At 45.8% G+C, this 15,367-nt stretch overlaps 1 protein-coding gene and 1 non-coding gene across 4 annotated transcripts in view; both read right to left on the minus strand.

Moving 5' to 3' along the window:
• The window catches only part of MECR (mitochondrial trans-2-enoyl-CoA reductase), a 29,762-nt gene extending 14,395 nt beyond the window's left edge, over positions 1 to 15,367 (minus strand). For 2 of the 3 annotated variants that reach the window (XM_019810258.1, XM_002929559.3), the window contains exons 1-3: positions 15,152 to 15,367; positions 2,551 to 2,648; positions 1,960 to 2,091 (exon numbers count right to left, since the gene is read on the minus strand). In XM_019810258.1, coding sequence (XP_019665817.1) covers positions 1,960 to 2,091; positions 2,551 to 2,648; positions 15,152 to 15,327 — 406 coding nt within the window. In that variant the 5' untranslated portion in view covers positions 15,328 to 15,367. Of the gene's footprint in view, positions 1 to 1,959; positions 2,092 to 2,550; positions 2,649 to 6,215; positions 6,326 to 15,151 lie in introns of all 3 variants that reach the window. The other variant, XM_019810259.2, reaches the window with a different exon arrangement.
• Positions 12,946 to 13,052, minus strand: LOC117801196. The gene has a single exon (XR_004623728.1). It is a non-coding gene; the product is annotated as a U6 spliceosomal RNA (small nuclear RNA).

The following is a 15,367-nucleotide window of genomic DNA, read 5'->3' on the forward strand; positions in this document are numbered from 1 at the left end:
CTCAGTTACAAATGTGCATCCTAGCATTCGGAAACTGATACTTCTCTTAATCAAGAAACAAATTTTAGCAAAAAAAAAAAAAGCATGATACAAATTCAGGAGATGAATCAACAAGCACAAAAAATTGTATGATACTAGGAATAAAAGACTTCAAAGGCAAGCGCTTAGGTATTTTGGGGATCACGAAATAAAAGCAGTATTTGTGCAGTATTGCCATGAATCTACACTTTACATTTTGAATGTAGTCCCACATTTTGTATTTTGCAAAAGTCTTTAATTTTGTTACTTATTTCTCATGTTTCACGATGTCCTTTTTAATGAACATCCCTCTTTCATTTTTTACGATTTTATCTTTTATAGCAAAGTTGCCTTATGGCCAATTAGTTATGCCATGAATATACTTGCAGTAAAGATGCTTGCAGTGACAGTGCTGGACACGATGGGGATCATGGATGAACAAGGACCAGGCAGGGTCGGTCAGAGTCCTGCTGGCAGATGGATATAGCTGTGCTGGACAGATTGTGTTCATTTGTTTGTTTTTAGGATGACGCAAACCTCAGGATGCTGGCGGCCGCCTGTGAAAGGTCAGTTTGAATCTCAGCTCTACCACTTACTGGCTGGGTGACCTTGGGCAAGTTGCTTAATATTTTACGTTTGTCTCATATCTACCTCCTATTGTGGGAAAAACTGAGTTAAATATATACAAAGTGCTAGGAACAGTGCCTGGTGCAAAGGGAGTAGACAATAAATATTTGTTGATGTTATTACATCACTATGTGGGGAGATTCCATCTGAGAACTAGTGAGAATAAAAGAATGAGCTCTGATATCACTGGGGTTCCTGGATCCAGTGGTGCCTGAAGCCCTCCATCTCTTGTACTTCCCATTTCCAGAAACCAATTAACTTCTTCTTTTTTTTTAACTTCTTTTTTTATAAACCAAGTTTGAGTCAACTCTCTGTAAGTGATAACCCAAAGAATCCTGATACGGTAGTGTAGCAGGAAAAACAGTGGCGATGAGATTTTTGGTGGGCTCTCTTTCAGTTTGTTGTTTGAGTTTGGGCAAAGGCTTCTTCCCAAGCTTCAGTCCCTTAGATGCCTGAAGAGGTGGATATTGTCTTCCCTGCTCCCCTCTCGTGGTTGCTGTCAGGATCCTTTGTATAATGTTTGTGCCTCAGAAACGGAAGTGCTAAAGAACAAAACTCATCAATGACTCCTTACTACATATCAGAGAGAACCCTAATTCCTTAGCTTGGCTTTTGCAGGCCTCCCCCATGTGGCCTCACTACCTTTGTAACCTCTCTCATCATTTAAGCAATCCTCTCCTATGTGTAACACTGGATTTCTCACCATTTCCCAAACTCACCTTTGTGTCTTTGCTCATTTCGTTTCCTCCAAATGCAAGGATTTCTGGCTCACCACCATCTAACATAATCCGTCTACCAAAGGTCCATTCCAAAGAAGCCTCCTCCACGAAGCCCTCATCCTTCCTTAAGACTATCTCTCTCTCTCTCTCTCTCTCTCACACACACATTTGCATTTGCACACAGAGGAGCCAGAAGTGTCCTCTGCTTCCTGCGAATTTGTAACACATCCTTTACTAAGGTTACTAGTTTGGAGATTTCTTCAATTAGATTTTAACCTTCTGGAGGGCAGGGGCTATCTTATTTGGGTTTCCCACTATATCTTACAACAGGGATTTAGGGATGTAGGGATTCAGAGATTCATAGCTCCAATCAACATAGGCCCAAAGAGATGAGAGAGCAGGTCCACCACCTCCAGAGCAGGAGAGACACAATTTCTGCTCTCCTGTTCTGCTCCCATGGCTACTAGCGGTGGGTACATGAACTCAATAATAAACCCTGCCTTGCTTAGTCACACTGAGCCAATGAGCAAACATTTCCAGTGCGAGTGAAATACAATCTGGAACAGAGAGGCTGCAGACACCTGGAGAAACTCACCCAAACCGGCGTTGGCTGGAATCACCCAGTCTCCTGGCTTCACCCCAGTCACACTGCCGCCCACTGCTACCACCTGTCCAACGCCTTCGTTCCCTCCAACAGCAGGCAGCTTGGGAAGGAGGCCGTAATTTCCTAAGGGAGAAGAAGAGTGCAGAGGGTCACCCCTTGAAGTTTGGGCAGTGAAAGAGCATGAACTTTGGAGTCGGATCTAAGCCTGATCTGGGCTCTGCCTTTGACCTGCTGTGTAACGGACCAGACTCTCTGAGCCTTAGCTTCTTCATCTGTAAAGGGGAGAATATTTTTTAGTGTTCACGGTTATTATGGGGATTAGATAATGTATGAAATGAGCCCAGCATATCGCAGGCACTCACAGTGGTTGGTTTACTCCCCACTGCAATCTTTCTAACTCTTGAAAAGCCTCACATTCCAGAGAGGGGAGGCCAGAGAGGGCTGGTAGTCTGCAGATGGCTCATCTGGAGAGCAGCTGCTGCTAATCACAGGAATTTCACACCCACACCTGAGGAAGGATGAAAACGAGGTGGCGGCTAAGCAAAAAAGCCAATTAACATAAGCCACAGAAACCAAGGTTACCTTGGATCATATTTATGTCAGATGGATTGATAGGGGCCGCCAGCATCTTCACATGGACGTCTGATCCGCCCACAGCAGCTAGCTCCTGGTTCTTCAGTCTAAGCACAAAGCCAAAGAGAGATGTTAATGTCACCCAGGCTAGACAGGGCATCTTTTGCTCAAATCATCTCCCCAAAGTAGGTCAGGCAGCAGCATTTTTGAGTTGCCATTGTGTGCCCAGGAATTAGGGTTGTTAGAAGAGAGAAAGGTGCTGTAGGGAATTAGCACAGGCTATGGGTTAACTCTCTCATTAACTGCGTGCGGACAATCTCTAGTGCCCTCGCGATGCCCCTGCCCACTCTAAGACAGGAACTAGTAAACCTGCTGGCCTGGATTCGCCTTGTGTTTTCCAAAACTTGCTTATCACAATCACCTAGATGTGCTTACTAATGCAGATTCTCAGGTCCCGGCTCTGACCTACCGAACCTGAATCTCAAGATAAGGGGCAGCCCAAGTAGTTGTTATAGACTGCCATAACTGGGACACCCTGGGCTAGCTTATTTGTTCTCCACTTTTTAATTTTATTTACGTATCTGTTCGTTGCAGAGCCGGTGAGGGAAATAGACACCCTACGTAGTTCAGAGAGAACTCCCTGGGTGACTCTGATTAGCCCGCTGGGGGGATGCCCCTTCTGGGTGAGAATGCTGGTCTGTCAGAAGGGACGCGGGATGGACCGCTGAGTCTTAGGTGTGAAGCCCTACCACACGATGGCTGTGTTGCCATGGCAAGTTTCTTCCCAGCTCTAGGCCTGTTTCTCCACTTGTAAAATGGCGGGCCGTGGTGGTCGTTTGGACTTGCTCATTGCCAAGAGCCTCTCCCATTTCAGGTGGGATTTCTATGTGGTAAGGCTCTGCTCACAGTGGGCCCTAAACACCGTGGGACTAACGTCTTTATGCACTAGAACTTTGGTTAATGGGTTAAGCCTGCTGAAGGGCTTTTGAGGGAGCCCTGGTGACAAGTCCATGTGTTGTTGTTGTTGTTATTTTTACAAAAGGAGACCTTCCAAACAGAAAGTACTGATTGCTATACTAGACCCATGGTCCGCTTGCCTTTTTAATTACCAGAGACTCCTTTCCTGTCTTTTTCTACACCAAGACTTCATGTGTGCAGTGTTTCCCTCTGCCCAAATGTACTTAAGTAATAACTCTCCTCATCTTTAGCTACCAAAGGCACATTTAAGTGCCACACAGGGGTTCTTAGCATCAGGCCACAGTGTCAGTGAACTAAACTGATGTAATTCTACGCACTTCTGGCAGAAATCTGACCTTTTAATTATACCTGAGGCTCCATTTGGGGTAAAAGTGTGATTTTCAAGAAATGTCTTATATTAATAGTGACAACGGTGGCAGGTATTTATGAGGTATTTGTCATACATCAGGTCCTGTGCTAAGGGCTTTAAATACATGTTCTGACCTAAGCTGTTAACTCTCTTGTGAGGAAAGTACTGATAATCCCATTCTGTCAAGTAGGAAATGGTGGCTCCTTGAGATTATGAAACTTGCACAGGGTAAGATAACTGCTTAGTGACAGGGCTTTCCCGCTTTCCAGGTCGGCACTCTGATTTACCGCGCTCTGCAAGAGCAACCTGAAGTTAGTCTGGGAATCCCCCCGACTGCCTCCAAGGACCCCTGGGGATCTCAGGGCCCCAGTGTGGGAATCCCTGTACTGGATAATGACCAAAGTACGGGAGGCCATGCCTCACGACTGAGAAACAGCTGCAAAAAACTGAAATAGAAACACTCTGTACAGAAAACAGTTGACTCGGAAGGAGTTATGACCAAGGCAGAGAGAATAAAGGAATGGCCCTTCTTGTTTGGGTAACTATTAAGGAATGTATGTATTTAGACACAGCCGGAGGAGGGGAGTCCTTGTAATAACAATAATCATAATAACTACTGTTTGAGTGCTTACCACCGAGGCACTCTGCTGAAGTGCTTTCTGCCATTATTCTGATTTTATGGCTGAGGAACAAAGGCACAGAAGAGGTAAATAACTTGTTGAAGGCCACCAGAAGCAGTAAGTGGCTGATCTGATTTGGACCTGGTGCTCTGACGCCACAGAAGCCAGCTGGTAAGGGGCTAAGCAGACCAAGCAGAGGGTGGAAAGCTGAGCACCAGCCTGGAGTGGTGTGCAGCCGTGATCCTCGCCGCACCTGCCTGGGGAGCTGGTGAGGGGTTAGCAGCTCCCCAGTCTCCCCAGCAGGTGGGGCAGGGAGCCATCAGCCCAAAAGTGATGTCTCTGTGGACGCATGTGTAAGTCTGCATTTGAAAGAAAAATCCTGCCCAGAGCAAATGAACTGTAGACTAGCTACCCCTTTATCTTACCTGTACTGCTTTCCTCTGACATTTTGACAAATAATCAGTTTTTCTACAAGCTGACACAGTCTGTGTGCTCAAGGTACTTAAAAAGACATTTTTTTATGCACATTTTCTACATGCTCTTCCCTTAGCCCAGAATTTTCCACAGCTTCTCCACGAAGCGAGAAATTCAGTTCACCCTTTAAGACATCTTCTGACCCTCTTGGTCCTGAAAAAAATCACTTGCTCCATCTTCAGTGCTCTCGTTACTCACAAGGGGTGACTATACCATTTAAGACCGACTTATGTTGAGTTTTTCGCGGTTTAGTTTATGAAGTCTTTTCATACATTTCTTTCAACTGATCACAACAGGCCTAAGTTCACATTCCTTTTCCAAAACTCGGTGGGTGAGATGTATGTCAGAGTTCAGAACCCCGTATTATCTACAACCCCCTGTGGGGGTTGGGGCAGCACTCTGTGATCAGACACATTGTTTCTATAGCAAAATGTATGAATATTCACACTAAATGGGATGAATAATGACCATATAAAAACTTCACAGATCAGGTTTTCCCTCCAAATGAGTTGTGAAACAAAAGAAATCAAAACAGAACTGTCAGTTTATAGAACTTTCCGGATTTTGGAGCTGCAGATTCCAATTTGGATTTGGATCCAGGTCTTTCGGACTCAGTTCAGGGCTCTTTTCACCTAACCCTTAGTTTTATAGCCAGAATGTGCATGTGTATTGTCTCCCCACTTAGCTATGAACTCCTGGAAGGCAGAGAACTCTTAGTGTTAACTCAGTGTTTAGCACAGTGCCTGGGACCAAAGCAGCGCTCAAGAATGCTTCCTAATGAAATTACCCAATTCTCCTCCCTACTGAGAAAATGTGGCATAAAAGTGCCGGCTACTTTTAGAGAGGGGAGGGGCTGGAGCCATAGGGATTTAGCTATTGAGGCTTATACTTGATTCTTTCTGGTTCTGGGCTGTTTAGGAAAAGAACTCTGAAGGATAAGTACAAATAAAAATGGAGATTGTCTTTAGGAGAGCTTGGTCTAAGCAAAAACTCATGGCTCTTTTCCTCAAATGGAAAGTGCAGATCAGGTTTGCAGTAAATCACACTTTAAAAATCTACATGCCTATGGTCAAGATGGGCATATTGGTGGATCACAGTTCACAGATGAAGGGAGAAGCATGGGTTTGAATCCTGCCTTGGTCATTTACCAATCAGATAAACCTCAAAATACTCATCTGTGAAATGGAGAGAATACTAGAACCCAGCTCACAGGATTAAATGAGTTAATGTAAACAAAGCATTCGCTAGAGTACCTGATACACAGTAGATGCTGAAGAGATGGCAGCTGTTATCAGTGGCAAAATATCCAAGGAATCCTTTGGAACAATTAGCTGTCTATCCCTTTGAAAAGAACCACGAATCACTGAAAGGAAGATAGTACCTTTTTGTAAAACTCAAGTCAATTTAATTCAACGAATATTTACTGACAGTCCTACTCAGTGTGAGATACTGTGCCAAGACCAAAAGAAAATAAAATCTGCCCGGGGTCTTGACGTAGTCACTGTGAGAGGCACGCCTGTGGTGCTATCCCTAACTGCCAGTGTTTAAGTGGCTCGAGGGAGAAAATGCAAGATTAGCAATTGGGCTTTGGAAGAATGGTACCTTAGCTGGGGCTTGAAGGATAAGCAGTTTACCGGGTGGACTGAGGGAGGCAGGCGGGCTTTCTTGCTAGAGAGAATGGCAAACAATCTGACTTGGTAACTGGCCAGACAGTAGGTGCAGTCTGGACAGAAGCCACGGGAATAGAGGCGTTTTTATAACCTGGAATCTCTTAAACAAGAAATGCCATTGATGTCATTTGGTGACCAACTCCATGTGGGGGGAGGTGAAGTCTTTGATGGCTCCCAGGCTTCTGGTGTGGGCAACTGGATGCTGACATAGGGAGGGTGGAAGGAACAGTGGTTTGGAGTGGGGAGGAAGATGTTATATTTGGAGCTTGAAGCAGGCGCCCTGCAGTACGGTATGGGGCAGAAGGCACTCCAGGCTGGACATCCAGAGCTGTGAGTCAGCTGTGTGTAGCTGGAGTCTGGGCTGGCAGATCATCTTACTTTGTGTGATCTGGCTGAACAATTAAACGACAACTAATATTGATAGCTTACTAAGCTCCAGACATTGCGCTTAACATTTTATATACATGATGCTGTTCAGTCTTCAAAGCACCTATCAGGAGGGTGTTATCACCCCAATTTACAGACAGGAAACTGAAGCTCAGAGAAATAACTTGCCTAAGGTAAGACTGTTAGTAAGTGGCAAAACTTGATCTTAAGCTTGACTCTGAAGCTCAGACAGCTGAACATTAAGCTGGCCTCCTTTACACTGTTTGTGTGATTCCCATCCTGAGAGATAATATTAGGTATTTCCCTGGGGTAAATACGTTTGAGAAATGCTGCCTACTAATCGCCCCTCCTAAGATTCAGACTGTACATCGGAGTCACAAAGGCTGGGAGAAGTCATCCTTGAAAAAGCCCACGTGACTCTGCGTAATCCAGAGCTTTGAGTTCACTCAGCTGGGAATACTTTTCATGGCACACTGAATACACGCCTGCCCCCAGACAGCACTTTAAGCGCTGCACTGGGCTACAACCTGCTCCCAGTTCTCTTGTCTTCTGGGTAGCCTAGCTGCTCTTTGCTGGCTGAAATTCACGGCAGTGGGAGGGAAGGAGAGTGGGGCAGGGATGAGGGTGTAGGACATGGAAAGCTGAAGCTGCAAATACAGGTGGGCGAGGGCAGGGGCAGCCCTGACACATGCTGCTTGCCTGGCGGGAGGTGTGTTGGTCCAGCTGCATCTCACCAGGGAGACCAGCCCCAGCCTGCCCTGTGGAATGCCATTAACACCACAGACACTGCTGTTCCTGCACATAGTTCTAACGGCGTCGTCAAGGATACCATTCTGCCGAGACAGGAAGGAAAACGGGGGCCAAGTCTGAATTCCAGGAGTTGGACCTCTGGTGTAAGATAGCAATTTCTTCCTTGTTTTTGTTTTTTTTTAAACTCACCAAAGGAACTGGTGGCTGTGTTCTGGAGTGCAAATGAGGCACCCAAACACAGCCTGGCTAGATTACAAGTCACTTCCCCGGGACTGTTCATGGCTTTCCCCTGTGAGTGTAACGGCACCATGCAACTCAGAGGGATGCCACTGTCTTCACTCAACAGATCCCAGACTGGATAAGGTCACAATGGCTCCTTTGAGGCCAAGGCTGTACACCTGTGATGCCATATGAACTACAAGGGAGACAAAAGCAGGCAGAAGAAAGAGCCTTTTGAGATGAGGGAAAAAGAGGCCAGTACTCTGGGGACTGGCTCAATTCTATTTGCTGTGTAAGGCAGGCACTAGCCAACTCTGCGAAGATCTCCTTCCCGCCTTCCGTATTTAATTAGCCACCATTTGTACTTATCTTGCATCTTCCACTCAATCATCTCAAATTGATCGATACCATTTTGAGCAGAAAGAACAGGCAGGGAGAGACTGTCATGGGCCACAGAGACTTTCTCACCCTGCTCATTACAGAGAGTCAAGAATGTGTCCACCACAGGGCACTGGGTGAAGGTAACCTACTTCTTATGTGGCTCTCTCCAGTCTGTCTGCAATCCCCATGGTCACGAACAAGCTTCATTCTGTGGTTTGGTGAAATGCTTGCTGTGCTGGGTACATTGGCCAGAGATTTGATTAATAATTAATAAGCAGGGCACACTGGGAATTGTGGAAGAATGAAGTTCCTTGGCTCACAGCTTTGTAATAGCTCACCCCCCAGCAGGGGTGGTTGGTGGCCTCAGTTGGTGGGGTTCTAAAGGAGTCCTGGGCTCTCAGGGAAAGCTCCTTTCCCCAAGCCAAGCTCCAACACTCCACGTCTCTTGGTGTGCTAGGCACACTCACTTGCCTCCCTGTGCCTCTTCTGGCTTCCCTGCCTCAAAGTAATCTTGCCCTCTCACCACTCAGGACTGCTGGCACTTCAGTACAATCACTTTGAACAGAAAGGAATTAGAGACTTAGAGGAACTTCTGGAAGTTTCTACGCAGGGTTGGCAAAGAAACCCTCTACCTTCTCAATCCCCTGCTTTCTCTCAATTAAGATTACCAGTAAGCTTGTAAGCCCTATAATATTCTGCAGCTGCTGACAGCAGGAAACTTGCCTGAAGGGAGCTGAAGAGTCTGCTGCTTCGTTTGCTGAGACCTAACCTCGTTGATCCACGGAACAAGACTGGGCCACAGCAGGGGGATCGAGTCCCTGTCTGCAGCTGCTTTTGTCTCTTTGACAAGTGCAAAGATGACCATGCACCCCAGTCTGGTGGGCTGATAATTATGATACCAAACAGGAGCAAAGGGGGCCCTTGGTGAAATTTTGTACCCAGGACCCCTGATTTCTAGTCGCAGCACTGCTCCCTGGAGTTAGCTAAAACCACCAGTGGCAGGCAGGCAGTCCAATGTCTACTTAGTTTCACAGCTGTCAGAGCTGGACAACTGCTGGATCAAAGAGCATTCAGTCTCACATCCACTCCTGTGGCTGCAGGATCATGTGGAGAAGGATGTTAAGGCCTCACCTTGTCTTGGCAGGAAAAAGTGTCGCTTGGGGAGAATGGGGTAAAAATGTGTATGGGTTTTGAGTTATACAGAAAATGGAGCCTGATGATCTGTCATTGGCACAGAAGACCGGTTGGGGGGAGAGACAGCATGTGTGCCCATCTTTATCACTGCTGACCTTGGTCAACTCCTTCATTTTCTCAAAGAGTAACCGAAAAGACTGGAGACTGGAGTGATTTCCTCACTCTAACAATGAGTGGCAAAGTGGGGACCAGAACCCAGGCCAGGGCCCTTGTGGGTGGGTCCCCAGTGACACATCCCGAGCCACAGAGTAACCTCATGGCATCTGTGCTTTCCTTTCTCACTCCCTCCAGAGTGGGAAGGGCCTGGAGTCGCATCAGAGAACTGCAGCAGCTGCTAGGAGGGCCAGACAAGCATAATAACCTGGGGGTTGCACTGGTTCGGGGGGGTGGTGTAGCTCTCCTCCCACACACTCCCAACATAGGGGAAACTCCTATCTGCTGTATGATACCTCAGAGTATCACCCTCAGGTTTTGGGTAAGTCCGCAGCCTAGTGTGAAGTCCACAGGGAAGGTAACACACAGATGTTACAGGATGTGGAGTCCAGCTTGAGTTTGAGTCGTGTGATCTCAAGCTAGTCCCCTTGGAGCCTGATGCAGCTGACACCTCCCTCAAGGATCACATACTGAGTGCATGGTAGGCACTCGATAAATATTTGCTAATCAGACACACCAGATTTTCTCTTCCCTCTGGGCTTTTACACTTGTAGGGGTCTCTGCTTGGAACATTTCTCACTTTCCTCATATATTGCCCACCTGATCTTCTGGAGGACTCAATCTAGACCTCGTGCCTTCAGAGAAAGCATTCTGACTGCTCTGAGGGGTTTAGATACCCTTCTTCTGGGTGTCCATAGCAGTCTAAACATATCCTAATATGGCACTTGTCTCACTGGGCTATGGTCACCCATCTCCTGGATGTGGGTGTGAGTTCCTTAAGGGCAAAGACCACAGATTATTCACCTCTGCACCCCCAGTCCTGCCTTGCACATAGTAGGTCCTCGAAGAATAACTCCTGGCTAACTTACTAAATCAATGAGTTCCGTTCCCTCCTCCTTCAATTAATGACCACAATGAAGGGCTCCAGGAGACAAATGAACAAAATCCAAGTTCTCAACAGAGTGCCAAACAAAAATCCTGTTTTTGTTTTTTTTTTCCCAAGTATAATAATTCTGGTTTAAAAACCAAGTCACCTGCATTGGGTTTTGGTTGTAAACACTGACATCAACTGTAAAAAGAAGTCCCCTGAGAGTAAACAGTGTCCTACAGTGAGGACTCACAACCCATACCACCTGGGTCCTCACTACCTGCTCTCCCAAATTCCATCTGTCTAAGACAGAATGGGTTTCTCCAAGGGTTTCACAGCTTCATTCCACTTTGTGCTAGCAGCAGGCAGGTGAGAAAGCTGTGATGACCAGGATGCTATTTTATCAAAGCTTCAGGATCTTGAAAAGGGGATCGGACAGAGAGTAACATTCCTACCATCTTACCCAGGGTGGGGCTGCCCTTCCTAAGAAGGGTAAAGACTTGGGGTCACCTGAATGGCTTATAATTTCCCCTTTTCTTCTGACCTATCTTCTTCCCCATTTTATATGCTATCTCATTCTCAAAAAACATTTGAGATAATTGTCATTGTTTCTTCAGGTCTATATCAAGGACTTTTATTAAGGAAAGAACTTCCTAGTTGTATGATCTTGGGCAAGTGACTTCCAAGCTTCTTAAGCCTCAGTTCCCTTATCTGTAAAATGGGGATAATAATGACCAAATTGGATTTTTATGATTTTTAAATTCCATAATATATGTGGAGAACTTAGCCAAATGCCTGCCACATAATAGGGGCACAGTAAATGAAAGCTGTGTTTACCATAAGACCCAGAGAATGGCAAAGGGGACTTTCAGGAACAAAAGGAAAGAAGACATTGGAGTTTCCAGGAACTACCTGATAGAGAATCCAGAACTCTGCACAAGGGGTAGGGGCATGGGGACCTTTGAAATTTTTCGAGCTTGTAAGTCTCCCAAGTTTGTCATTTTCTCCTGCAGGCCTACTTCATTTAGATTGGTAGTTCAATCCTTTAAATGAAAAAGGCCTAAGTGCTTATTTTGGGAGTTCATTTTGAGGGGAAGAGAAAAAAGCTCTAGGGAATGGGGGACCAAGGTTTAGTAGAGAGACTAGCTGAAATGTTTGGGGGCCAACAGGAATGAAGAGAAGGACATTCAGAGATCCCTGGAAGTCTCATTCTGAGGAGTTCTGCAACTCCTCAGACCCGAGCAGACCGTTCCTCATTCCCTCCCTGCTGTTCACAGTGCAAGTACCACAAACTATGCCAGTTTGGGGAACACTCTGTTCAGACTCTGAGTGGTTCCATGACCTTGCCTGGTGTAACCTGACCCACACACCCAGTCACTGGCATATTTAAAGGACACCTGATGCTTTCTGTGAGAGCATGGTTACGCTAAACCTCCGAAGACATGAGTACAAAGAGAATCCCAGCCTCTGGCTTCAGTCCATACACGAATAAGTCAAGTTGCCTGAATCTGGGTCAGAAGGGAAAGCCACTCTTCTGGGGCAGAGGGAGAATTACTGCCTGCCTAACAGTCTGTATCCACAAGGGCAATGGTTCTCAACCCTGGTCAGGGCATCAGAATCTCTTGGGGAGTTTGAAAAAACACAGATGTTCAGGGCCATCCTAGACCTACTAAATACTGCAGGGGAGGTGCCTGGGAATATGGAGTAAAAGTGCCATAGGTGACCATGGCGTAAAGCCAAGGTTGAGGAATGCTGCATGAATGTATCATGTTTTGAACTTCTGGGAAATTACTAGGGTTCCACACAAAGAGACAAGAGAGCTCTCTTTTTTCCCTAAGTGGCATCTGCTACCAGACCAGTCTGTTCCAGATTCCCTGGCTCTCCAAGAGGAGGGAACGAATCAAGAGGCAACTGCACTCAGCTGCCTAACCTTCCCAGGCCTTTCCAAAGGGTCCCATCCTCATCACCACAGAACTCAATAATAAAAAAAACCCACTTCTTATAGAAATTAGATTCATAATTAACATTTTTGGAACACTTGTTTTGTGGCAGTTCCTGTACCAACCAACTAGAAGCCTCTGAGAGTGGCACCACGTCATTCCCATTTGGGGTACATTCCTGGAAAACGGTGTTCGTCAGAGCTTTACCAACTCATTACAGCACAGTCCTCAGGGACAGGTCTTCCCAACACAGTGATCATTACCTATGATTAACATACAAGTTGAGGGTTACTGACTGACGTGTCTTCTCGATATTTTCTCAGAGTGGATGTGGCTAGGGTGAGTGCATGACCCTGAATTTAACAGAGGCTTATCTCCTCCAGCTGTCAAAACAGCTGGCTTGAATTTTTTTTTTTTAAGGAAAAATATGGAATGCCTCATGAATTTGCATGTCATCCCTGAGCAGGGATCATGCTAATCTTCTCTGTATTGTTCTACTTTTAGCATATGTGTTGCTGAAGAGAGCACTCTGGCCTGTATTTCAGCCATAAAAATAATTCCATGTTTGCCTATCCTTTGCAAAACAATCAAACCATTTGCTGGGAATCAGAGAGTTGTAAACAAGGGACTGTGGGAGAGTATGCAAGTGCTTTTTGGTAGAGAGCATTAGATTGATCTCAACTATTTGGCACTATACTGTGTCCATGTTTAAAGATGATATAACTGAGGGGCGCCTGGGTGGCACAGTGGTTAAAGTGTCTGCCTTCGGCTCAGGGCGTGATCCCGGCGTTATGGGATCGAGCCCCACATCAGGCTCCTCTGCTATGAGCCTGCTTCTTCCTCTCCCACTCCCCCTGCTTGTGTTCCCTCTCTCGCTGGCTGTCTCTATCTCTGTCGAATAAATAAATAAAATCTTAAAAAAAAAAAAAAGATGATGTAACTGAGGCTCAGAGAACTTCAGTAACTTGCCAAACACAGAGAGCTAGGACGGGGTAAGGACTGGACTCCAAGTCTGATTCCCAGACTAGTGCTTTTGCCTTAGCTCCATTACAGTGACCCCACTAGCCCTTCTGAATGGTTATAGTCACTTATGTGCAGATTTATAATGGTTGATAATTCACATACTGTTTTTATCAACCACATGCAAAAATCATGAATTAAGATCCAACAGAATTTTAGGAGAAAATATTCATAGAAGTAATGAGGGCTCAGAGGGGCTGAGTGACTTGTCTAAGATCAAAGAGCTACTAAGAGCTGGAGTCTATATTTGACCTTAGGTCTGTAAGCCTCCAAAACAGGAACTATTTTAACTGGCTAAAGATATATGTAGTGTGACAGAGAGGAAATCACATGAAATAGGTGAAGAAACTATGGATTACTGTCCCTGTTCCAATCCTTATTAGCTATATCACTTTGGACAAGTCCCTTCTCGTCTTCTGCAAACTGAAAACAATGGTCTCCCACCTACTTTCTGGTGAAGTGAAGGTTCAAATGGACATAAAAGCATTCAGAAAATACTCTCCAAATAATAATAATAATAATAACAACAACAACAACAGAGCCTAGGAACTCTGGCAAATCAGTTAAGACCTGGGTTTAAATTTCAACTCTGCCACTAACTGCCTGTATAACCCTGGGCAAGTGATTTTACCTCTCTTACACCTCAGTTTTCTCATTGACAAAATGGGGCTGAATCAAGTACATTCCCCAAAAGTGATGATTAAATGAGAGCATCCATTTGGACACATCCATTATGTGCCTGACACATAATACACGGTCAGTAAAAGTCATTGAGGGATAAATGGATAAAGAAAATGTGGTATACAGATGTATAGTGGCATGTATATATATAAAGTAGTGGAATAATGTCCATAATAATGTTATGCATTAGATATATAAAATAATGGAATATTATTCAGCCATAAAAAAGAATGAAATCTTGCCACTTGAGACAACATGGTTGGACGCTGAGCGCATTATTCTACGTTACGTAAGTCAGTCAAATAAAGACCAATACTGAATGATCTCACTTCCCTGTGTAATCTAAACAAACGGTGTGTGCGCGCGCGTCTGTGTGTGTGTGTTTCGGCATAGGTGCCAAATGGGTGAAGGAGTCAAAAAGTACAAACTTCCTGTCATAAAATAAGCAAATCACGGGGACCTAACGTACAGCTTGGCAATTAGTTAGTAATACTGTACTGCATGTTTGAGAGTTGCTAAGAGAGTGTATCTGGAAAGTTCTCATCAGGAGAAAAAATAATTCTGTATCTATGTATGGTGGTGACAGATATTAACTGGACTTACTGTGGCAATCATTCCGCAATATATACAAATATCGACTCATCATGTTGTATACTTAAATCTAATATAATATTGTATGTCAACTGTACCTCAAAAAAAAAAGTTAGCGGCTATTACCGTCATAATTGTGCCTCCCCGGCTTTTACTACCTGGAAGTACCGACTTTCTAAGCTACCCAACGCGCCCTGGGCTCAGTTTGGGTCTCGTTATTCTCTGCCTTCTTCCTCCACCCGCTCCCTCCTTCATCAGACCCCTACCTCCACAGCGCGTTTTAACCCCCTCCAGGAACCCCTGGCCCTTGGCCCCGTTTCGGCGCCGTCTCTTACTCGACGACCTTGGCTGGGTCCCCGTGGTGCCCATAGACCAGCGCCCGGACCCGGGAGCTTTCGGCAGATGCGGAGTAGGGGGCGGCGGCAAACCCGCCGCGGTCCCAAGCGAGGAACAGCTCGCGCCGCGGCCGCGACCCGGTTCGCGCCCTCAACAGCGCGCCGCAGCCCCACATGCTTCCCCCAGACAGCTCCGAGCCTGACAGCGCGCCTACG

This window comes from Ailuropoda melanoleuca, chromosome 2, assembly GCF_002007445.2.
Source record: "Ailuropoda melanoleuca isolate Jingjing chromosome 2, ASM200744v2, whole genome shotgun sequence".
Taxonomy (NCBI): domain Eukaryota; kingdom Metazoa; phylum Chordata; class Mammalia; order Carnivora; family Ursidae; genus Ailuropoda; species Ailuropoda melanoleuca.